Below are 25403 nucleotides of genomic sequence, written 5' to 3'. Positions count from 1 at the left end.
TGGAGAAAGTGTCCAGCCCTCCTTTTTCTCCCTCCAAGTAGAAATGCAGAGCATTCCCTCAAGAGGACTGCTCCCTTGGAAGCTAGTAAAAATCTCCCCTGGCTTCCATGGAACTGGAATGGGTCTTGCACTCCCAAGTGCAGAAGGGATTCTCCAGTGAAGGTCAGTGGAGACTGCATTCTCAACGCAGACTTTTTCCCAAGAGGCTGAACTGGAAATGAGATTTTTGAACATGCTACTAGTAAATCCCACTCTAGGAGCAAATACCTAAGAGCAGAATAGGGAAGGTGTGTGTGTGTGTGTGTGTGTGTGTGCGTGGGGAGGGGGCAGAGTCATGGACTGGGGAGACGCGGGAAAGAGGAGTCTCACAGCTGACTGACTTGTTCTCCAGAGTTACAGGAACGGGGGGATTAAAGTGGGTCACAGTGAGGGTGAAATTACATTAGCCAGATGTGGTGACGTTGCTAATCAAACCCTCTCGCCATGACTAATATAAAAGTTCCATTTGATAGTTTAATAAATTATTTGGAAAAAAGAGGCCGTCACAGAAGAATAAAGAGGAAATCAAAAGCCAGGGTGCAGGCACAGAGGAGAGCTTTGATCGCAAGAGTTTAATGGGTCTAGAAAGAGGGGAGATAAGATAAAAGAAACAAATAAAAATGCTGATGAGATTGGCTAAGACCTGCTGAGAGACGCCGTCATTAATCTGGACCGTGACTAATTGAGTAAGGAGTTCTTACGGGACTTCATGGTGCTTGAAGACATGGGAGTTGTAGGGACCTGAAGACAAATTTACCCTGGAAGTAGCGATGTGGCAGGCAGTAGAGTTACAGCAGGGTTGAATTTGGCCCCTTTGTTTAAAGGCACACTCTAGGGTAATGGGAAAGTTCTTCTAATCCTGGCATCTAATTACAAAAAAGAGTGAATAGTTAACACACAAAAGTAGTCTCTGGGCAGCATGGAGCAGCCGGTGTTACTTTGAGCCCCAGAAACCTGGATTCTATTCCTGGTTGTATCTGACACATGACATGGAGCGAGTCTTTTCATCTCTGTTTTCTTTCCCCCAATTGTCTCTCTGGGCCCTTCACCCTCAAGGTTAAAAAATTGCACAATGCAGGATCAGACCGTAGACAGGCCACTATAGGTTGTCTCTTCACATTCGTTTGTACAGCACGGAGAACAACAGGGCCTCATCTCAACTGGCGCCTCTCTGCATAGCACCACGATATTGGTAACTAAAGGGAGGAAGCGGCCATCTTGGGTAATTACTGCCACCCCCTCCAGAAATATTAAATGACTATGCTTTGACTGTGTGTGCATCCCATTTATGCTGTGCACATCACCCCTTTGCAGCCAAGCCCATAATGAAAGTTTGGGGCTGCATCCATTAGGAGAAAATGATGCAAGAGCCAGGCATTTCCCTTGCGGCAGGCTTGCCTGTTTATAAAGATTCTGCATGAAGTCCTGTTTCCCTGAACAAGGGAGGAACCGAGAAATAGGAGACAGCTCCTTGTTTGTAGCCCCAACGTTGCCTTTCTCTGTGCTCTAAAAGCTTTCTTCCTCAGCTTTCTCTACGGGCTATGCTCTTCTATGGCTGCCTGTTTGACTTTCTGGAGGCATCTCTGTCTCTCTCACACGCCAGGACCAGAGCCACACCCAACCAATTCCTTACCGACATGCCTGAGTCGTCTTGAATGTACCTTTGTTTTCGCAAGAGCCACAGGCCTATGCTGGAGACGGAGAGCGCTAAATTGTTTAGCTGTCTGATTATAAAGGCTTCTTTATATTTATATATTCTTTGTATTTATGCTGAACTTATAATGACCCAGCCCCAAATCACAGTTTCCCCCAACTAGTAATATAGGGAATGAATATAGGTAATTAGTGGAAGAATGTTAGGCACACAAAGGAAACTTTTTGAATTCGTCCAGGTGAAAGCTGCCCCCTAAGAGCAGTGGTTCTCAAAGTGTGGTCCATGAATCCGACCGTCTTGCAGGTAGCCGCAAGCTTGGCGCTCAGCCTCCCCAACCCCTGTTTCCCCAGCTGGGAAGAGGAGGAGCACCAGTGCCGGCTTCCCACTGCGGGGGGGAGGAGAGGCAGGGGAGCCCCGAGTCTCGCAGGTTGGATCCAGCTTCTGGGGGAAGGAAGAGGCTTTTGGTGCTGCCACTCCCCCTCCTTCTGGCTGGGGAAAAGGCAGTACAGGAAACTGCTTTCCTGGAGGCTTTCCCCACTGCTCCCATTGGCTGGAATCTCAGCCAATGGGAGCAGCGGGGTGGTGGTGGTGGTGCAGAGCCAGGTAATTGTGCACCATTCGCCTCATGCCTCAACCTCCACCATGTTCCTGTACCCGCCCTCCCAACCCCCCCCAGCCCACCCCTTCACCCTCCCTCCCAGAGCTCTCACCCCCACTCTCTCCTGCACCCATTTTGTCATCATGGATGGTTGGCTGGTGGTCCACAGAAAGGCTTGCATTGAGCGGGGTTGGCCACAGGCCAAAAAGTTTGAGAACCGCTGCACTGACGTTACTCATGCAGCCTGCGGACAGAAACACACCATATGACTTATCATAATTAGCCACCACGTCTTTAATTTCACATGTCAAATGAACACAGCAAATTTCTTGTGGAAAAATCCAACGGTCAAAAATAAATTGAAGATATTATTTGGTGACTAACTTGGAATGGCAGCCACTTGGGAGGAAAATGGGAACGGTCTACAGGAAACTCGTGAGGAAGAAAGAGGCAAAATGTGTGGATTAGTGTATGTGCTGAAAATTATTCACCCAGCATTACTCTTGAGACAAAGGAGGAATGAGAGCCAAAGACCCATGTGTTTGCCTGGCAGAAAAGGGACGTTCAAAGTTTATTTTTTTACTGTAAATTATACATTGATATAGATAACCTTTATTGGCAGATTTAAAGGTAATTTAAATAATCAAATGATCTTTTTTGGCATCTCTAACCAAGTCCCTGTCATTATAATGACCAGAGGCCACTGCCAGCTAGTCAGTGGCTTGTGTGTAATGAATTTGGTGAGTCTTAGCCTTGTTTCTAGAGGGCTATGTGCCTGCATCCTTGTTACCACTCATTATCCCCCTTCTGGGCATGCTACAGTATTGCCATCATGAAATCATAGAATCATATAATACTAGGACTGGAAGGAACCTCGAGAGGTCATCGAGTCCAGTCCCCTGCCAAATGTTCTAAAATCAGGAGCTAAGCTTCCAAAAATCATAAGAATGGCTTCAGATCCCAAAGTCTCCATGCAGGTGATGAGGTGGGTTTTGCTCACAAAAGTTTATGCCCAAATAAATCTTTTAGAGTACTTCTTATTAGCATGCTTATTTTGAAATAAGGTATTTCGGAGTCTTTTTCCGTAATAGCTAATTTTCAAATAGCACATCTACACTTCAGGGAAGCCTCAAAATTAGTCTCCCCTAACGTGTATGTGTTACCTTGATTTAGAGCCGAAGGAGGCACCGGGCAGTAATGACTTTGAATGGCCCTGGCGAGGAGCTATTTCAAAATAGCAGCAGTGGAGCATCCACACTACCACTATGCCGAAATCACAATTTCGGAATAAGCGTTATTCCTCGTGGAATGAGGTTTGCAGATTTCGAAATAAGCTGTCCGTTATTTTGAAATTATTTCAAAAATAACAGAATGGCTGTCTAGGCACTTGCATTGTTATTTTGAAATAACGGACGTTATCTCGAAATAACTGTGCTGTGTAGGCGCACCCTTAGTCTTTAAGGTGCCACGGGGCTCCTTGTAGTTTTTTCTAAAATCCTGAGTTTGTTTTAAAAATGCATTCAAAACCAGTTTGGAAACTTTTGACTAGGCAAAGTTACAATAAAAGGTCCATATCCTACATCATACGTTACTCAGTTGGGATCAGGTTGAATATTCAGAGAACCTAGCTAAAGCTTCTGGCTCTCTATTTGCCATCTGGCTTTCAAGCTTTTAGGTCAGAGTTTCTCAAAGTGGGCTGCGGGCCCATGGTGGGACAGCCGCTAACAGCCCGCTGTGCTTTGTTTATCTAAAGGCTCTGTAGCCATTGGCTCTGGTTTGATGTTTCCAGCCAAGGGGAGCCACGGGAAGCCATGAGAATGAGACATTCACATAACCCACCCCCCAAAAGCTGAGATTCTCATAGATTCACATGGCTCTGGGAAGTTGGAGCTTTGTGGGAAAAGACTAATTGTTGTGAGGCTCATGATAAAATTGGGAGGGCTGGCAACACCTTGCTCTCAGCAGAGGGACCAAGGACTGAAGGCGCTCTACAGTTCTTTCCCCCAACCACTGTCAAATGGCACCTAATTCCACAGTTTTTCCATGGGAATTAACCCTGATTTACACCAGTGATAACTGACAGGAAAATCTGACCCATGGACTCTCGGAAATGAAATTAATACAGGCTAGAGAAACCTGGGTATCTGTGTATCTCTTGCCTTGAGGCCTTCATCCTTTAGGCATGCCAACATGGCACCTTCACACACATTAAATTGTCTTTACAAGCAGCAAAATTGCAAGCAACAGGGAACATACAGTGTGATTGGACAGCTGCCCGGCAAATACTATGAAAGGAGCAAATCTGCCAAAGAGAGAAGCGACAGGTTGACTGACACCAGTTGTTCAGCACAGACACAGCAATTAAGGGAGGACATACTAATAGGGAAACTGATGTGATGAGGCAGTGATGTGCCTCGTTATTTCAGACACACTAAACAGCAGCAAACCACCCCCCATGTACCCCTAAAAGTAATCCCCAAAATGATGCACTGTAGAACTCTTGACTGGTTTTGTTGCAGAAGAAAAATTAGTATTCTTATGAGCCAGACTAGTCCTTCCAGCTTGCATTTGTAGCCCCCATTAGTGGAAAAAAAATAATTTCATGCTTGGGCAGAAGCTGTTCCATGGCTTTTCGATGCCAATCAGAGGAATAATTACTTATCAATGTCTCCTGCAGTAAATGCACACGACACGCTCTTGACCTTGAAAAGGAAAAAGAAATCCAAAGCTACCCTCCTTGTGCTCTGGGGGTAGAAAAATTAGTTGTGTCAAAAAAAAAAAAAATCAAAGGTCAGAGTCACATTCACTGGCTGCTGGGTGGATTGCAGGGGAGAGAGATGTAGTTTTATCCTGGACTATAGTTTTCAGTAAACGAAAAAATTCATCACAAAAGGGGTGAATTTGTTCCCATTTCCTTCCCCCCTCTAATCTAAATTGAAATAGGAAAGCAACTGTCTTGTTTTCCAGCAGGGCTTTGAAGTTTATTTACAACAGCAGATTAGTTGTCTCCCCCGCCCTTTTCATAATCATAATCATTTCATGGACACATTGGTATCGGAGATGGAAAAGGCCACGCGGAGTCCCTGGTTACACCAGTCACTTGATTATTCCCTGGTCTGTTCATTCCCTCTGGGCCTCGTGACATGGGACGTTTTTGGGAGACAGGACTCTGGGCTAGATGGACCTTTGGTCTGACCTAGTTTGGCAGTGCTTACATAGGAACAGCCATACTGGGTCAAACCAAAGATTTATCTAGCCCAGCAGGCTGTCTTCTGATAGTGACCAATACCAGGTGCCCCAGAGGGAATAAACACAACAGGGAATCATCAAGTGATTCCTCCCCTGTCGCCCATTTCCAGCCCCTGACAAACAGAGGTGAGGGAAACCATTCCCACAAATCCTGGCTAATTAGTATTGATGGAGCAATCCTCCATGAATTTATCTAGTCCTTTTTTGAACTCTGTTAAAGTCCTGGTCTTCACAACATCATCTGGCAGGGAGTTCCACAGGTTGACTCTACACTGTGTGAAGAAATACTGCCTTTTGGTTGCTTTAAACTGGCTACCTATTCATTTCATTTGATAACCCCTAGTTCTTATGTAAAGTGAATGTAAAGCACTGCCAGTTTGCCATTGCTCTGCACTTTAGATGCTGACCAGAAAGGTCATTGTTCGATCCCTTCCACAGCCACTGTGCCATTCTCCGCACTGCGGTTTCTATTTTGTCTGGTGGGATCCCATCCACCTGCTGTGTCTTGTCTCTTAGGTTGCGAGCTCTTTGGGTAGAGCTGCCATTTGCTATACGACTGTGCAACCCCTTGCACAGCATGGTCCTTACCTGATTGCCCTCGAGGCAACACCAACCCTATCATTGTTAAATAAGGATAACCTGAGGCGCTGGGTCTGTCTATTGAGTTCTTTCGCTGTGATTTCCTGTGATCCAGTGAATAAAGTATATGGTCAAATTATTTATTTTAAATTTTCCTTGTCTTGTTAACCTGTGAGCAATTGTCTCTGGAAAGCCGGATGGACAATAAGCTAGGAGTGGTTCACCAGGGTTAGCTGCTGACTGGTCTGCAGGTAGGGCCGCTCACAGCTCCTGTTGGCCGTGCTCTGCCATTCCCAGCCAATGGGAGCTGCGGGAAGGGGCACGGAGAGGGTCATCACTTCTTGCAGCTCCCATTGGCCAGGAATGGTGATCCATGGCCAATGGGAACCATGAGTGGCCCTACCTGCAAACCTGCGGGTAAATAAAGCATATCATGGCCCACTAGGGGCTAAACCTGGCGAACCACGTTCAGCATGTAGGCGGCTTATTGTCCACCTCTGCTATAAAGCATTTGTGGTCTGCTTGACAGAGGCGGTGAGTACCCACAACTCCACATGTGGAAAGCCACATATTTCAGGATTGGGATATTGGCAGGACTGACTACCGATGATAAACATGAAATGCACCACAAATGGCCTATCTGTGATGGGACGGTCACAATTGCCTCCACTGGGCCTCCTCCTTTGACATGTACAGCACAGGAGCACTTGAGACAGCTAATGAATGTTAAAGGTAAGGAATAGCCGTCAGTAGTACCGACACAGGCATTATTTAAGAACGCTGCACAGCCTTTTAGAATTGCTGCTCAGCTGGAGAGACTTTTATGTGCTTAGCCAGAATTCATTTTCAGACTATCCAGAGAAAATGCCTACTCTGTAAGAAAATCTTAAATTTTAATAACCGTGTCCAAAGTATTTGAAATGGGTGCTGGATATGGAAGATTCCACTCCTTGGTCTTTCCTTTCCATGAATTCGTTGGTCAGTTTTACGCTAATATTTGTAACGTTCTGCATTGGATCACCTGATTTTGCTGTACACAGTGCAGAGTCTGCATTGCACCATGCAGTGCACAGTGTGTACACAAAAGATACTCAGAACATTAATTGAATGATGTTGTATGCAGTAAATGTCTAACTCTCTCCTTTCTTCTCACAAACAAAACCCACAGCCAATGGATCACTGGGCAAAATCGAGCAAATTAATGAACGCTGCAGCCTGATGCCTCTCGTTTAATTCTTGTTTTTAGTTTCTTGAGTTCATTATTGTTTTGGTCAATGATGAGACCGTAATCCACAGTTTTCCAGGCCTCTTCATAGCGGGGAATTTCAAAATAATGTTGTGCTATTTGGTGAAATGTTTGGGCCAAAATTTCCCTCCCAGGGCCATTATTAATGTTGCACAAAGCTAGCGACGGTTCTAGTTGCAATGCCTCAATGTATTCTTTAACTGCGGCTTCCACTTCTGCAAGTGATAAGAGGATATGACCCTTTGAGCAGTGATCTTCAGTTTGAGTTCTTGGGTCATGAGACCTACTTTTCTGGATCACCTTGTCCATGTCCTTTAACGCCCTGCTGTGTTCCTTCAGGTGCATCAGGCATGCGGCACGCAGCCGAAGGTATCGCGGGTTATTGTTGCTTGCTAAGACAGCCAGTGAGTAATAATTTAGAGCCTTCTCATAGTGGCGGTCCTTCATCAGTGAATTTCCTTCTTGGGCTGCTACCTGTGGACAGAGAAAGCACTGGTAATTATTCCTTTAAAAATGAGCCAAACAAATAGTATTTCAGCTACTAGATCCATCCATCCATCCATCCATCCATCCATCCATCCATCCATCCATCCATCCATCCATCCATCCATCTCTTTAGTCTTGGTCCACTGTCTTGTTTTCCATCTCTAATACATTGATGGTTGAAGTTCTGTTTACTGCCTTTGATAGCGTCTGCTCTTGAATTAGCCTCCGCATGAAGGCTTTTCTTCTGAGCAGTTTCAATGCTGGCCCATTTCTCTGCTCCATTGCTACCATTCCTAACGTAGAGCATATGAGTACCCCAATGACTGTAGTGAGATTATACTCTTATATGCATATATACATAAAAACACACACATCTATCTATCTATCTATCTATCTATCTATCTATCTATCTATCTATCTATCTATCTATCTATCTATCTATCTATCTATCTATCTACATACACACATATATACATATACACACACACTCCTGCTTTTGTAACTTCCACTCCAATTCGTCTGATGAAGTGGGTTTTACCCATGAAAGCTGATGCCCTAATAATTCTATTAGTCTGTAAGGGTGTGTCTACACTGCAAATTGTGTATCTTATTTCAATGCTATTTCAAAATAGTTTATTTCATCATTTGGCACTGTCTACATAGCACTAAATTTTGAAATAAAGCGTGATTCCGAAATGTCCCTTACTCCTCGTAGAATGAGATTTACAGGGATATTGGAATAGCGAGCCTGAAATAACAGGCTTGCTCTGAAGATGCGGGATAGTTATTCCGGGATACTCTGGTATCCTGAAATAGTGTTGTAGTGTAGATGTACCCTAAGGTGCCACAGGGCTCCGTGTGGTTTTTGTTTTGCACTGTGTTATCCCCACTTGGCTAGTCTTCCTGAAAAGACCCACACCTACACTTTGGTTTCTCTCCCAGGACAATGGGAGAGATCCGCACAGCCCCTTCTAAGTAAGCACATTCATCAGGAAGGCAAAGAGAAACCATGTAAAAGACAAGGAACTAAAAAGTGTATCAAAGGTCAGCCCCCAGCTCCAACCTACAGTTATAGCAAATTTTAGTCCCACAACTGGGTTTTCCCGGTGGTTACAAATTCATCCATCTTAAATCCAGAGCTCAAGACTGGGCAGATCCAGCTGTTTCTTTATACAGCTCAGGCTTTTGACCTTGGCTTTCTCTAACCGGTAGCCAGCAGAAATGACTCTCTTCTCAGAGCAGCACTTCAAACCTCTGGGTTTTTGCATAATTGGAACTGGGGAATTTGCATTCAGTTTTCCCCAGAAATTCCCCAGGATCCACACTTGTCAGGCACATTTTAGTATTGATTTTGCAACTTACTACAATAAAGTCTTGCAAGGATATTGTAGGAAAGTGCCATATCTGTCCAAGTACAGCCGGCTCATTGGTTGTATTCAGCTGTCTGCAGTGAAATACCTAATGCAAAACCTGATAAATAACTCTGAAGCAACAGTGTTAAGAGCAAGAAGGGGGAAGCTCCACACACAAGCGATCCATATCTTGGTAGCAAAGACGGATTGAGACTGAAGAGAAAGATTCAAGCTGCAGGGAAAAATTGGCCGTCTGACAGTTTTTCTAACTATTGGTCTTGAACACCAGTTAGCTCTCAGCATTATCAAAAGGGGAATGTGCACATGCGTACACACACACACACACAAGGTTCAGAAAGATCAGCCAGGAAAGTTCCATTAGAACTATGTGCCTCTAATGCATTTCTCATTATTGCTCTTTATTACTAATAAATGAAACAGTGCTTTTACATGCTGTCGGGTATGTTTATGTTCTAAACAACATCATGGCAAATGTGGCTCAGCTAAGAGCATCTAAGCCTTGGATGGCTGGTTTCATTAGTGTCCTCATGAATGACAGGAGATGTTTTAACCCGTGTGTCAAGGGGTGCCTTGCCCATTCGCCGGTGAGGGTGGTGACAGGCCCTCTGTGGCCCCTTGGACTCCATCTCGGGATTGCGTGGTCTAACATCCACAGAATCTATACTCTTGAACCCGCATTCAGGGTAGTATGGCCTAGCGGCCACAGAGTCTATATACTTCCCCCTGTGTTCAGGGTAACATGGCCCAGTGGTCAAAGAGTATATACAATTTCCCTGTATTCAGGGTAGCACAGCTTACCGGCCACAGAGTCAATCCATTTCCCCCTGGGGTCAGGGAAGTACACAGGGTCAATATACAGTAGGCAAACCTTCCCTGTATGGGGTAGGTGAGGATGGGGTAGGGGGACCCAGGCCCTCCCTCTCCACCTGGTCCCAGCCCAGGGCCCTGTCAGCAGTGGAGTAGTCCAGTGCTAGCTTGGTGGGAAATCCCACCACAGCACGCTGAGCTCCCAGGGAACAAGTCCCCACCCTGGGCTACTTTCTACCAGTATCCTATGGGCAGACCTCTCAGTCTCTTTCCTCTGGTCTTGGAGGTTCCCCCACAGTCCCTCTCGGCCTCACTGCCGTGGCTTGGTCTGTCAGTGCTTCCTCCTCTGGAGGTCCTGTGGCACCTCCTTCCCCGGCGGATGTCAGCACTGACTGTGCAGCTCCAGAGACCTTTATAGCCAGCTTCCCACTAGAGCATGCCCAGCAGGGCTGGGGGGCGGGGCCTCCTCCACCAGGTGAGCCAGGTTAACCCTTTGAGGCCCAGTGCTGGGTTGCTGGACCCCATCCCAGCATGTCAAACGGCTAGCAGTTAGGAGAAGCAACCAGCCTTGTCAAGTGCTACTGGGGAGCAAGACTTCCAAACAGTGGAAGATTAAAAAAGAGGATTATGAGTTCTTCAGTGACCTTTTGGTTTTCAGACTGGGCCAAGGTTGGCTGGCTTTGGACATTCCTAACACAGAGGGCCCCTTAGAATCATAGAATCATAGGACTGGAAGGGACCTCGAGAGGTCATCGAGTCCAGCCCCCCGCCCTTAAGACAGGACCAAGCTCCGTCTACACCATCCTGACAGATGTCTATCTAACCTGTTCTTAAATATCTCCAGAGAGGGAGATTCCACCACCTCCCTTGGCAATTTATTCCAATATTTGACCACCCTGACAGTTAGGAATTTTTTCCTAATGTCCAATCTAAACCTCCCCTGCTGCACTTTAAGCCCATTACTCCTTGTCCTGTCCTTAGTAACCAAGAGGAACAAATTTTCTCCTTCCTCCTTGTGACACCCTTTTAGATATTTGAAAACCGCTATCATGTCCTCCCTTAATCTTCTTTTTTCCAAAATAAACAAGCCCAGTTCATGAAGCTGGCTTCATAGGTCATGTTCTCTAGACCTTTAATCATTCTTGTCGCTCTTCTCTGTACCCTTTCCAATTTCTCCACATCTTTCTTGAAATGTGGCACCCAGAACTGGACACAGTACTCCAGCTGAGGCCTAACTAGTGCAGAGTAGAGCAGCAGAATGACTTCACGAGTTTTGCTTACAACACACCTGTTGATACAACCTAGAATCATATTTGCTTTTTTTGCAACAGCATCACACTGTTGACTCATATTCAACTTGTGGTCCACTATGACCCCTAGATCCCTTTCCACCATGTTCCTTCCTAGACAGTCGCTTCCCATCTTGTATGTATGGAACTGATTGTTCCTTCCTAAGTGGAGCACTTTGCATTTCTCTTTATTAAACTTCATCCTGTTTACCTCTGACCATTTCTCTAACTTGCTAAGATCATTTTGAATTATGTCCCTATCCTCCAAAGACGTTGCAACCCCACCCAGTTTGGTATCATCTGCAAACTTAATAAGCGTACTCTCTATCCCAATATCTACATCATTGATGAAGATATTGAACAGTACGGGTCCCAAAACAGACCCTTGCGGAACTCCACTTGTTATCCCTTTCCAGCAGGATTTAGCACCGTTAACAACAACTCTCTGACTACGGTTATCCAGCCAATTATGCACCCACCTTATCGTGGCCCTATCTAAGTTATATTTGCATGGTTTATCAATAAGAATATCATGCGAGACCGTATCAAATGCCTTACTAAAGTCTAGGTATATGACATCCACCGCTTCTCCCTTATCCACAAGGCTCGTTATCCTATCAAAGAAAGCTATCAGATTAGTTTGGCATGACTTGTTCTTCACAAACCCATGCTGGCTATTCCCTATCACTTTATTACCTTCCAAGTGTTTGCATATGATTTCCTTATTTACCTGCTCCATTATCTTCCCTGGGACAGACGTTAAACTGACCGGTCTGTAGTTTCCTGGGTTGTTCTTATTCCCCTTTTTATAGATGGGCACAATATTTGCCCTTTTCCAGTCTTCTGGTATCTCCCCTGTCTTCCATGATTTTTCAAAGATCATAGCTAAAGGCTCAGATACCTCCTCTATCAGCTCCTTGAGTATCCTGGGATGCATTTCATCAGGACCTGGTGACTTGCTGACATCTAACTTTCCTAAGTGATTTTTAACTTGTTCTTTGTGTATCCTATCTTCTAAACTTACCCTCTCTCTGCTTGTATTCACTACGTTAGGCACACCTCCAGACTTCTCGGTGAAGACCGAAACAAAGAAGTCATTGAGCATCTCCGCCATTTCCAAGTTTCCTGTTACTGCTTCTCCCTCCTCACTGAGCAGTGGGCCTACCCTGTCCTTGGTCTTCCTCTTGCTTTTAATGTATTTCTAAAAGGTCTTCTTGTTTCCCTTTATGCCTGTAGCTAGTTTGATCTCATTTTGTGCCTTTGCCTTTCTAATCTTGCCCCTGCATTCCCATGTTGCTTGCCTATATTCATCCTTTGTTAGTTGTCCTAGTTTCCATTTTTTATATGACTCCTTTTTTATTTTGAGATCATGCAAGATCTCCTTGTTAAGCCAAGCTGGTCTTTTGCCATATTTTCTATCTTTCCTACACAGCGGAATTGTTTGCTTTTGGGCCCTTAACAACGTCCCTTTGAAATACTTCCAACTCTCCTCAGTTGTTTTTCCCTTCGGTCTTGCTTCCCATGGGACCTTACCTACAAGTTCTCTGAGCTTATCAAAATCTGCCTTCCTGAAATCCATTACCTCAATTGTGCTGGTCTCCCTTCTACCTTTCCTTAAGATCATGAACTCTATTATTTCGTGATCACTGTCCCCTATACTGTCTTCCACTTTCAAGTTCTCAACTAGTTCCTCCCTATTTGTTAAAATCAAATCCAGAACAGCTTCTCCTCTGGTAGCTTTTTCAACCTTCTGAAACAGAAAGTTCTGAAACAGAAAGCCTTTGGGAGAGGCTGCTTCCTGAGGAGTTTCTCTGAAATTTCTGCTAATGTCTCTGCCTGCAGAATCTTTCTGTGGGAAATGGGAGTATTCAGCTTGTCACAGGACTGGGCCTGTGGGCCTGTAAGCTCAGGGCAGGAAAGATTTTAGCCCATAGTTAATTTTATGCCCCTGCTCAAACCCCATGGCTACGTCTACACTGCCACCCTTTTCTGGAAATGCTTAAAACGGAACAGTTTTCCGTTATAAGTATTTCTGGAAAAAGCACATCTACATTGGAGGATCGGGGCCAGTGTAGACGCTCTTTTCCGGCTTTTTTAAAAGCCGGAAAAAAGCGGCGGACATTTTTATTTAAATGCCGCGGGGGGTATTTAAATCCCCCGCGGATTTCCCTATTACGGCTTCTGAAATTAACATGCCCCTTCCGGAAAAGGGGCCAGTGTAGACGTAGCCAAGAAAGTTTTTCTTGACTTAGAGCACTGTCAACCTGTGGAACTCCTTGTCAGATGATATGCTGGAGGCTAGGACTTTAACAGGGTTCAAAAAAGAGCTAGATAGATTCATGGCGGTTAGGTCCATCAATGGCTATTGGCCAGGATGGGCAGGAATGGTGTCTCTAGCCTCCGTTTGTCAGAAGCTGGGAATGGGCGACAGGGGATGGGGATTCCTTGATGATTCCCTCTGGGGCCACTGTTGGAAGACAGGAGACTGGCCTAGATAGACCTTTGGTCTGACCCAATATGGCCCTTCTGATCCTTATGTTCTGTGGAGATGCAGTTTCACATTGCTCACAGGAAAAACCAATAGCTGGCTCCCAGCAATACATTTTTAACCTCTCCCTCAAAGCAGACCCCTTTTCCCTGACCTTCTGGAATCAAATACAACTTTCCCATTCATAGGCCCAAATGACCTTTCCACTAATTTCATACTCCTCAGTGCAGGAGTTGCTTGACTCTAAGTGGGAGGGTTTTATTATTTGTAATTACTTTGCTTATCAAGTTTTTTAAAACAGCAGGGCTTTTTCCCCAGCATCAGGGGAGTTCCTTTCTCCACCCTTTCCCATGCAGATGGCTTTTAATTGGGTTTTAATTTGTTGCCTGACTCCAGGATACCAACGGCATATTTCTACAGCATCCTTTGTCCCCAGACGCCGTGGAATCTGTGTGCGGCAATGTGATTGCTTCTGAACTGCTAGAGCAGGAGACTGGGGAGTCAGGACACCTACATGGTATTTCCAGCTCTGCTACTGACTTCCTGTGTGCCCTTGGATGATTCCCCAAATGTCTCGGTTTCCTAGGCAACCATGGAATCAACTCCTCCAGGGGTTTCATTAATGGAATCATCTCTGTAAAGCACATTGAGGCTCTTGCACTTATTTTAGCATAAAGAGTGTCCCAATTGTCTCTGTGCTTTTACCAAGACTGGGGGGGGGCGCTAAGGGGGCAGTTGCCTTGAGGCCTGACTATTCAAAAGGGCCCAGGCATAGCATGCTCTAGGCGGTTCTAAAGGCTGGGGGGAGAGGGGAGGCAGATGTGCTGTGCTCTGGGCAGCACTGAGAGCTGACTGCCTGAAGCCCCACCCCTTCTGCCTGAGGCCCCACCCCTTCCAGCAGTGCAGAGACATTTTCTCCCCTCATCTTTCCCAGGGACCTGGCAAGACTGTGAGGTTCCCTGACCAAAAGCTTCCTTTCACACACAGGTACTTAAATCCCCATGACTCCCAACAACGGTTTATAGGTGAAACACCCAGAAAACAGCTGAGGTGGGGAGTGATTTCAATCCCTGAAGCATCCAGGAGTGTTTAGTTCACAAGTTTTATTCCAGGCTAATCACTAATCAAACGCACGGTAGCCAGTGACCCTTCTGCGGTCAAGATCAACGCTCGGTGAAAAGCCTTCCCCATGGCTGAGGTTCACAGGTGCACCCGCCGGGAGATCACAAACCAAATATGAAAAGAGTCGTCTTGTATTTTCAATCCTCCTATCAACTCCTTCTTTGACACAAACTCAGCTAATGGCAGCCAACGGCAACGTAGGAGCATTCGCAGGAGCATTAGTGGGCGCTTTGCCAGCAGATCTAGGGAAGTGATTATTCCCCTGTATTTGGCACTGGTGAGGCCACATTTGGAGAATTGTGTCCAATTCTGGGCCCCCCATTACAGAAAGGATATGGACACATTGGAGAAAGTTCAGTATAGGGCAAACAAAATGATTAGGAGGCTGGAGCATATGTCTTACGAGGCGAGGCTGAGGGATTGGGGCTTGTTTAGTCTGCAGAAGAGAAGAGTGACCTGGATGAGGGGATGGATTGCACCCTTAGCAAGTTTGCGGATGATACTAAGCCGGGGGAGAGGTAGATCTGCTGGAGGGAAGGGATAGAGTCCAGAGTGACTTAGACAAATTGGAGGATTGGGCCACAAGAAATCTGATGAGGTTCAACAAGGACAAGTGTAGAGTCCTGCACTTGGGACAGAAGAATCCCAAGCATAGTTACAGGCTGGGGATCGACTGTCTAAGTCGCAGTTCTGCAGAAAAGGACCTGGGGGTTACAGTGGATGAGAAGCTGGACATGAGTCAACAATGTGCCCTTGTAGCCAAGAAGGCTAATGGCATACTGTATTAGGTTGCATTAAGAGGAGCATTGCCTGTTGATCCAGAGATGTCATTATTCCCCTTTACTCAGCTCTGGTGAGGCCACATCTGGAGTATTGTGTCCAATTCTGGGACCCCTACTACAGAAAGGATGTGGACACATTGGAGAAAGTCCAGTGGAGGGCGACCAAAATGATTAGGGGGCTGGAGCATATGACTTACGAGGTGAGGCTGAGGGATTGGATCTGTTTAGTCTGCAGAAGAGAAGAGTGAGGGAGGATTTGATAGCAGCCTTCAACTTCCTGAAGGGAGGTTCCAAAGAGGCTGGAGAGAGGCTGTTCTCAGTGGTGACGGGTGGCAGAACAAGGAGCAATGGTCTCAGGTTGCAGTGGGGTAGGTCTAGGTTGGATATTAGGAAAAATGATTTCCCTAGGAGGGTGGGGAAGCGCTGGGATGGGTTCCCTAGGGAGGGGGTGGAATCTTCATCCCTAGAGGTTTTGAAGTCCTGGCTGGACAAAGCCCTGGCTGGGATAATTTAGTTGGGTTGGTCCTGCCTTGGGCAGGGGGCTGGACTCGATGACCCCCTGAGGTCTCTTTCAGCCCTAGGATTCTATGATTCTCAAGGCTTGTTCAGGATGGACAAAAGGCAGAAAGAAACCTGGCTCTTCCACTTCTGAAGATTTCATTCTCGGTCGCACCCTGAGTTCCCCAACAGTCAGGCCTGTGGGCACTGGGCCAAAAGTACATTTTTCTTATCAGCAACTCAAAAGAGCTCCTGGGCTTTCAGTGCTGTGACACTGCAATACAGACAGCACCACCTGGCCACTCTGAAAATTCAGCCCAACCTTATCTTCGCTCCGCGGCCCCTTCTCTCGCATCTCCAGAGAAACAGTTGATTGCACCTTTATCTTCTTTATATTGTCACTGATTGCAAATTACTTCTCATATCTCCTCACAGCTCGCCCAGCAGAGTAAACTTCATACAGTGTCCAGAGAAGAGAGGCTTTTTTTCACTGTAATGGAGTGTATCTAGGGACCAGTAAATTAATTCTTGTTTACTTCTGTCCTCCTGCAGGCTCACTCAAATACATCTGAAGTACTCCTCTCAAGGTGCATTTAGAGTATCAGCGTGTGGCTAGTTTTATAAACCAGGAGAAGGCAGAACAATGTAGCTTCCCACCGGACCGCACGCACAACCCACAAGCCACAAATTGAATAAAAGGAAGCAAACAAATGCTGATTAGGAGTGAGCGTTCCCAGAACACAGAGGCTGTGTCTAGACTGCACCCCTCTTCCGTAGAAGGGATGCAAATTAGACACATCGCAATTGCAAATGAAGCGGGGATTTAAATCCCCCCCGCTTCATTTGCATGAACATGGCTGCTGCTTTTTTCCAGCTCAGGGCTTTGCCAGAAAAAGCGCCAGTCTAGACGGGGATCTTTCGGAAAATAAAGCCTTTTCCAAAAGATCCCTTATTCCTTTTTTTAAGATGAATAAGGGATCTTTTGGAAAAGGCTTTATTTTCCGAAAGATCCCCGTCTAGACTAGCGCTTTTTTCCGGCAAAGCTCCGAGCCGGAAAAAAGCGGCAGCCATGTTTATGCAAATGAAACGGGGGGGATTTAAATCCCCGCTTCATTTGCAATTGTGATGTGTCTAATTTGCATCCCTTTTGCGGAAAAGGGGTGCACTCTAGACACAGCCAGAGCGTCTAGGTAGTTGGAACTGCAGATGCTCAAACATGGACCCTGCTCATCATGAGACCGACCTTCTCCTGGCTTATCACTTTCCAGAATAAGCGATGCCGCAGTGCATGCAGCAGCTTGGGCAACGGGCTGGTTAAATTTCAATCTATTGTTCTGTTTCATCTTTCTACCCGCATGGCCCTTGTTGCCATGATATCTGGATTAAACAGGGTCAACCCTTGGAGAGGAGACCTCCAAGACATTCCCATGAATGGTGCCAGGGGTAGGGCTGGTGACTCAGGACAGAGATAGCAGGGTCACTGTTTATACAACAATAAAACCAGTGATTGGGGTCAAACTGAGACTCATGCTCCCTTTGCTGAATTAAGAAGAAAAAAGAGGAAGGCACCTACTTGTGCCACCTTTATCTAGCCCCCTCTTGCTCCTCGCTCCACTGCAAGCTTGGAGAGCTGCAAACCAGGGGGCCCGGAGCTAATTAACAAATATGTTCATATGTTACCCATCACGTTGAGCCTAAATGTGTCTCTCCCCCACTGAGCCCCATGGCATGAGCTGGCCGCCTGGCAGCTGATTTGTGTATTATGGGTGCAGAGGCGGCTTCCAAGAGAGATGTACCTGAAAGAGGTTCTGTCGTTGCTTGGTGTCTAAAAAGTTCATGAGGAATCCCAGCTCCCCTGGGTCTTTCTCAGCCAAAATGCTCAAGGTGTGAGCTGTCGGCAGCATGTTTCTCCTCCTCAGCTGCAGCACAGCCAGTCGCGCGCTGGCAGATCTGTCAGCGGAAGCCTGGCCGAATGACTTCTGGAGATGACGAAGGGCCTCTTCAGACCTCCCTGTTGGTAAATGCCGTGACAGTGAGTAAATAACATATACCAAATCCAGAAGGATACACCACGGAAACCTCCAGCAATTATATAATAGAATAATAGAATACTGGCACCGGAAAGGCGCTCAAGAGATCATCAAGTCTAGTTCACTGCCCTCATGGCAGGATCAAGCACCATCTATAGCATCCCTGACAGGTGTCTATCCAACCTGCTCTTAAATATCTCCAGTGATGGAGAACCCACAACCTCCCCAGGCAATTTATTCCAGTGTTTAACCACCTGACAGGCAGGAAGCTTTTCCTAATGTCCAATTTAAATCTCTCTTGCTGCAATTTGAGCCCATTGCTTCTTGTCCTATCCGAGGCCAAGGAGAACAATTTTTCTCCCTCCTTGTAGAACTCTTTTAGGTACTTGAAAACTGTATTGATTTTCACCTGCTACAATTTTCAGACTACAGCAATCTAGGTTAAGCATTTGGAGTCCTATGGTAAGTTATTTGGTTACTGTGGCACAACTACTGAGACTCTGTAACCCCGCCTGATTGTCCTGGGTCTTCTAAATGTTTCCTTTATGTTTTCATTAGTATAAAAAGCGACTTTCTCAATCAGTTCACTGAGACTCAATATGGCCATTCCAGCTCTAAGGCATTCTGTTGTGGGACTGTAAAATCCTCTAGAAGGGACTATGTCTCGTCTATATTCAGTGTTGAGCACCACAGGGGCACAAGTTGGTAGCTACATAATCCCTGCTTTCAGTGCAAAACTTGTCTCAGCCGTAGAGCTGCTACCAACCCCCTGCTCCCTCAGAATGAATACCAGTGAGCCTGTTCAGTCGTTAGCTGGGAGGTCTCCGAAGAAGGGCCCTGTGGGAAGTGTAGCTGGGTGATGGCTTCTGAGTTAGCACTGCTGGTGACTGAGCCTGGCGATAACAGTCATTGGTCCCATTCCAAAGTTCTTTTGGAGGAGATAAAACTGAGGTTGTGCCCATGTAACGTAACTGATGATCTCACAGCCTTTTCCCAAGAGACGAGGGGTGGCTTCAATGCCCAGTCCCATTCTAGTTTCATTGATCACCTTCTGCCTCCGTAAATTCACCAGAGAATGAAATATTCTGAAATATCTCTCCTAACCTGTGGTATTGTGTTGTTGTGTAACACTTCTACCCTCCGAATCTCTACATTCCTACAGTGGGCAAAAACAAGGAGCAGTCCTGTGGTCCCTTAAAGACTAACAAATTGATTTGGGCATCAGTTTTCATGGGTAAACCCCCCCCTCATCAGATGCATTGTTTTTGCAGATATGGGCTAACACAGCTACCCTCCGAGGGCATGTCTATACTTACCAGAAGAGCGATGCTCTGGAGGTCGATCTTCTGGTGTTCGATTTAGTGGGTCGAGTATAGACCCATAGATCAAACGCTGAAGCTGCCCCTGCTTGCGTCTGCTACTCTTTCTGTGAGGAGTAAGGGAATCTACCGGGAGTGTTGGTTCCTGTTGGCTTCCTGTTGTGTGGATGCTGCCAAAGCTCGGCTTCTGGTAAACCGATGTCAGCTATGCATTTTGGTCTGGTATAGACCATGCCTCAGACCAAGCCTCGGATAGTAGGCAAAGTGATTCCTGCATACAGTGTGTCCCTAGCATTTTTTAGGTATGCCATGAGGCACAGTATCATGGTATCAGTGCCTTAAGTCTTATAGTGAAAGGGTAGGTTTACACACAATTTTTATTTTGGGAGAAGGATGTAAATAGTGCCGCACATTTGCATACTTCCTCTGGTTTTTTTTCAGAAGACACGCTACTGGTTTTTACCCGTGTCTACACGCGGCCGAATTTGGAAATAAACCCCTATTTCAAATGACCCCTTATTCCGCCTACAATGAGGTTTACAGGGGTCTTTTGAAATAGGGGTTTATTTTGAAATTCAGCCATGGGTAGACGCAGGTAAATACCGGAAGAGTGTCTTCCGAAAAAAAATCCGGAGGAAGTATGCAAATGTGCAGCACTGTTTGCCTCCTTCTTCCGATATTAAAATTGTGTGTAGACATACCCAAAATAACCTGAGGAAGAGAACTTACCATAGAATCCTAGAATCCTAGAACTGGAAGGGACCTCGAGAGGTCATCAAGTCCAGTTCCCTGCTCTCACAGCAGGACCAAGCACCATCTAGATCAGTGGTCACCAACCAGTAGATTGGGATCGACTGGTAGATCTTGGAGCCTTTGACAGGTGATCCTGACTGGTTTGGCCGGGAGGCTATCATATGCAAGCACTTCCTCTGCCCCTCTAAGCACTGCTGTGCTGCTCCTGCCCTCTACCTTGGAGGTACCCCTCGCCCCTTGGAGTCTCCTGTTTGCTGTGCAGGACACAGGAAGAAGAGGAAGAGGGGTGCTGATGCCAGAGTGTCCCTCCACCCTGTACTACATCTCCACCCTCCACCCTGTATTACATCTCCACAGAGCAAAGAGAGACAGGGATGGAGGGAGTTTGCTGGCTGCTTTTGGGAGTGGTGCAGGGCCAGAGTAGGGGTGGCCCAGAAGCCACCTGTGGTAAGTGGTGCCCAGCTGGAGCCCACATTCCGAACCCCATCCCTAGTCCTGAGTCCCTCCTGCATCCCAAACCACTGCCCCCAGCCTACAAAAGTGAGTGAGGATTGGGGAGGGAGGATGGAGTGGGCAGGGGAAGGGCCTTGGAGAAGGGGCAGGAAGGAGGCGGGGCAAGAGTGTTTGGGTTTGAGGTAGATCCTGGATTGCACTTAAATTCAAAAAGTGATCTCAGGCTTAAAAAGGTTGGAGACCCCTGATCTAGATCATCCCTAACCTGCTCTTAAATATCTCCAGTGATGGAGTTCCCCCAACCTCCATAGGCAATTTATTCCAGTGCTTCACCACCCTGACGACTGGGATGTTTTTCCTAATGTCCAACCTAAACTAACACACTTACCCCTCTGAGATTGTAGGCAAAGTGATTCCTGCATACTGTGTTTGTCCAGTACTTTCAGGGTATGCCAGGCATGTAGCATCATGGTACCAATACCCTAAGTCTTACAGATTTGCTGTACACGAGGAAGGGAACTTACCATCTGCCATTAAAATGTCACCATATAAGATGTGACATCTTGCTTCCTGGCTGTTCATTTTAATTAAAGACCCACCAATCACAATGAGGTCCTTGAGTGTCTCTTCCTTGGGATGGTCCTTATGGGCAACAAGTTCAGTTAACACAGCCCTGCAGTGGTCAAGCAGCCACTGAGTGATGAGCAATTGGGCTTCCTGCTTTAACGACAGGATCTCTGGGATTACCACGGCTGTATCCTCTTTGAGGGCTGAAGTCAAATCCTGCACTGCCTCCTACATGGAACACAAGAGATAATAATAATAATAAATTTAATTGTTTTCTCCCTCTAGGAAACGTCTATTCCCAACTCTGCCACTGGCACACTGGGGGATCTTGGGCAAGTTGTTTAGCCGCCTCATGCCTCAGTTTCCCCAGTTGCAATACTGGTATCATACTATTATTAACTTCATAGAGGGGTTTTCAGATTTGACGATCTACTGCTTGTAATGTGCTTTGAGACCTTCAGGTGTAAGATGCGAGAGAAGCATAAAATGTTATTCCTGAGAAGGGAATAAGTGACGTAGCCAGAGCCCTATGTTTGCAAAATAGAGATAGGAAGAATAGACGTTCTTACTAGTGATCTCTGCTAAGCTGCATCCTAACTGGAGCCATTAGCAGAGCGGACTTTGGGTCAATGTTGAACTCAGGTACGCAACTCCAGCCCTGTTGAATAGCGTCGCTGGAGTCGACGTACCTTGGAGTGGGTTGCTGCTGTGTCTCCACTGTGGGGGGTCGATGGGAGAAACTGTCCTGTCGACTCCCCTTATGCCTCTCAATTGGGTGGAGTCCCGGAGTCGACGAGAGCACCATCAGTGGACAATTTGGTGGGACTTCACTAGACCCGCTAAATTGACCCCTGTGGGATCCAGAGGCAGCAGCAGGGGGTTGCAGGTGGGAGCCACCTGCCCCTGCGTGTAACCATGTATCCGCTGAATTTGTCAGCAGTTTCACAATTTCTTAATTAAACACATTTTAAAAACCCTAATTTTGATTTTCAAAGCCAGCAAGGAGGCTTAAGTCCGCAGCTCCCATAAATGGGAACCATTACTGTTTTCTCCCTTCCCCCGTCCCCACTTTAAAAAAAGTTGTATTTGTGTTATATTGGCACTTAGAGGCCACAGCTGAAATTGTGGTCCCCCCCCCTCCCGTTTTGCTGGGTGCTGTAGAAATTCAGCAAAAAATGGTCTCTGCTTCCAGAAGCTGACAGTCGACACAGACAAGAGAGACAGAGTGGTTGAGGGGAAGGAGAGGTGATGTGCCTAAAATCAGACAGCAGCTGAGTGGGAGGCCCAGGCATAGAACCCGGATCTCTTGAGTACAGCGATGAGAATAGGGGATTTTGTTGGTTCATTTGCAGTTCCAAAGACGGTGGTATGGGAAGTTTCAGGTAGTGCTATAAACAAAAGGACTGATTAAAAAAACAAAAACCAACGTTCTGGGTTGAAGGGAACATTTCAGTTGATGCAAAATTCAACATTTAATTTAGAGTCTGGTTATATATATATATATATATATTTCCATTTTTTGAAAATACATTTGAAAGGAATTTTGCAACAAAAGTCATTATGACCTCCCCCCACCCCAAACCAAAGGGAGTTGTGCCCCATAACCTCAGCTGTGCCGAACACAACGCCATCTGGGACAGCTCTGACGTTACACTCAAAGAGGTTGACAAAGGAGATGCTGGAGTCATCATGAAGAGGTCAGATGACGAACTGGAGGTGGCTAGACAACTCTCCAACTCTGCATGCCACAGGCCACTATCCTTTGATCCCACGGCGGGGTACCAAACCAAACTATACCATTTATACAAGAAACTTCCTGAAGAAGCATAGGAAGAAATTTTCACAGATACTCCTCCTGAGACCTGACTGGGGTTAGTCTATTTGCTACCCAAGATCCATAAACCTGGAAATCCTGGATGTCCCACCATCTCTGGGACTGGCACTCCTACAGCAGGATTATCTAGCTATATAGCCCATCTCCTCAGGCCTTACAATCCCAGCACTCCTAGCTATCTTTGAGATACCACTGACTTCCAGAGATAACTACAATCCATTGGTGATCTTCCAGAAAACACCATCCTGGATGGTATGGGTGGAGAAGCTCTCCACATCAACGTTCCACACAAATATGGACTATAAGCCCTCAGGAACTGTATCCCCAATGATGCCAGCTGGTGGCTGAGCTTTGCAACGTTGTTCTCACTCACAACCATTTCAGGTTTGGGGATAATTTACACCTTCAAGTCAGTGGCAGTGCTATGGATACCCACATGACCCTGCAGGATGCTAACATTTTTATGTCCGACTTAGAACAACACTTCCTCAGCTCCCAGCCCCAAGTGCCCCTCCTCTATTTGTTGTACATTGATGACATCTACATAATCTGGACCCACGAGACAGAGGCCCTTGAAGAATTCAACAATTTCCACCCCACCATCAATCTCAGCCTGGACCACTCCACCCAAGAGACCAACTTCCTGGACACTACAGTGCAAATAAATGATGGTCACATAAACATCACCCTATACTGGAAACCTACTGACCGCTATACTTATCTACAGGCTTCCAGCTTTCATCCAGATCACATCACATGATCCATAGTCTACAGCCAAGTCCTCAGATACAGCTGCATTTGCTCCAGTCCCTTAGGGTATGTCTACGCTGCACCATTATTTCGAGATAACTCGTGTTATTTCGAAATAACAATGAGAGTGTCTACACAGCCATTCTGTTATTTTTTAAATAATTTCGAAATAAAGGATGGCATAATTCCAAAATCTGTAAACCTCATTCCACAAGGAGTAAAGCCTATTCCAAAATAGCTATTTCGAAATAAGGCGTGGGTAGATGCTCCACTGCTGCTATTTCGAAATAGCCCCTCAATAGGGCTATTGTAAATTATTCCTCCCCATGCCTCCTAGGGCTCTAAATCGAGGTAGCACGTCCACATTAGGGAAGCTTGCCTCAGACTAATTTTGGGGCTTCCATGCAGTACAGATGTGCTATTTCAAAATAAGCTATTTTGGAATAACTATTCCGGAATAGTTTATTTTGAAAAAAGCATGCAGCATAGACGTACCCTTAGACAGAGACAAACAGCTACAGAATCTCTACCAAGCAGCTGGGAAGCACCTGGGGAAGTGAAGAAACAGATTGACAGAGCCAGGCAGATACCTAGAAGTCATCTACTACAGGACAGACCCAACAAAGAGAGCACGAGAATTCCACTGGCCACTACCTACTAAAACCTCTCCAACACATCATCAAGGATCTGCAACCTATCCTAAGTGATGATGCCTTGCTGTCACAGACCTCAGGTGACAAGCCAGTCCTGTCTTACAGAGGGACCCCTCAACCTGAAACTCACCACCAACTACACACCGCACAACAGAAACACTAAGCCGGGAACCAATCCCTGCAACAAATCCCATTGCCAACTCTGTCCACACATTTACCCTAGTGACGCCATCACAGAACCTAACCACACCAACCGTACCATCAAAGGCTCGTGCACCTGCACCTCTCCTAATGTGATATATGCCAGCATGTGCCAGCAATGCCCCTCAGCCATGTATATTGTCTCGGAGCAACAGAATACAGTGACACAAATCAGACATCAAGAATTGTAACGTACAAAATCCAGTGGGGAGAACATTTTAACCTCCCTGGACACATACTTAGGCTATGTCTACACTGCATGATTATTTCAAAATAAGCTATTCTCGAAGAAATGTTCTTATATTCTTATGTTCTTATTTTGAAATAGCACGTCTACACTACAGGGTGGCCTGGAAATTAGTCCAAGGCAGGCTCCCCTACTGTGGACGTGCTACTTCAATTTAGAGCCCCAGGAAGCACTGGGGAGTAAATACTTTGAATGGCCTGGGGGAGGAGCTATTTCAAAACAGAAGCAGCAATGGAGCATCCACAATACTGCTATTCCGAAATAGCTATTTCAGAAGAAGTGTTATTCCTCTTGGAATGAGGTTTGCAAACACCGAAGTAAGCTGCCCATAATTTCGAAATTATTTCAAAATAATGGGCTAGCTGTGTAGACACTCGCATAGTTAT

The 25403-nt window shown here is 46.1% G+C and overlaps 1 protein-coding gene across 1 annotated transcript in view; it reads right to left on the bottom strand.

Moving 5' to 3' along the window:
• Window positions 1-2832: 2832 nt before the first annotated feature.
• Window positions 2833-25403, bottom strand: part of TTC34 (tetratricopeptide repeat domain 34) — a 65781-nt gene continuing 43210 nt past the window's right edge. Inside the window, exons 6-8 of the mRNA XM_025185467.3 lie at window positions 21290-21560; window positions 18007-18221; window positions 2833-7839 (exon numbers count right to left, since the gene is read on the bottom strand). Of these exons, the coding sequence (XP_025041252.3) occupies window positions 7318-7839; window positions 18007-18221; window positions 21290-21560 (1008 nt within the window). The 3' untranslated portion in view covers window positions 2833-7317. The remainder of the gene's footprint in view (window positions 7840-18006; window positions 18222-21289; window positions 21561-25403) is intronic.

This window comes from Pelodiscus sinensis, chromosome 24 (genome assembly GCF_052426305.1).
Source record: "Pelodiscus sinensis isolate ZL-2025 chromosome 24, ASM5242630v1, whole genome shotgun sequence".
NCBI classification, from domain to species: Eukaryota; Metazoa; Chordata; order Testudines; family Trionychidae; genus Pelodiscus; species Pelodiscus sinensis.
Note: the sequence above shows the minus strand (reverse complement) of the source record. Positions and strands in the feature narration are given on the sequence as shown.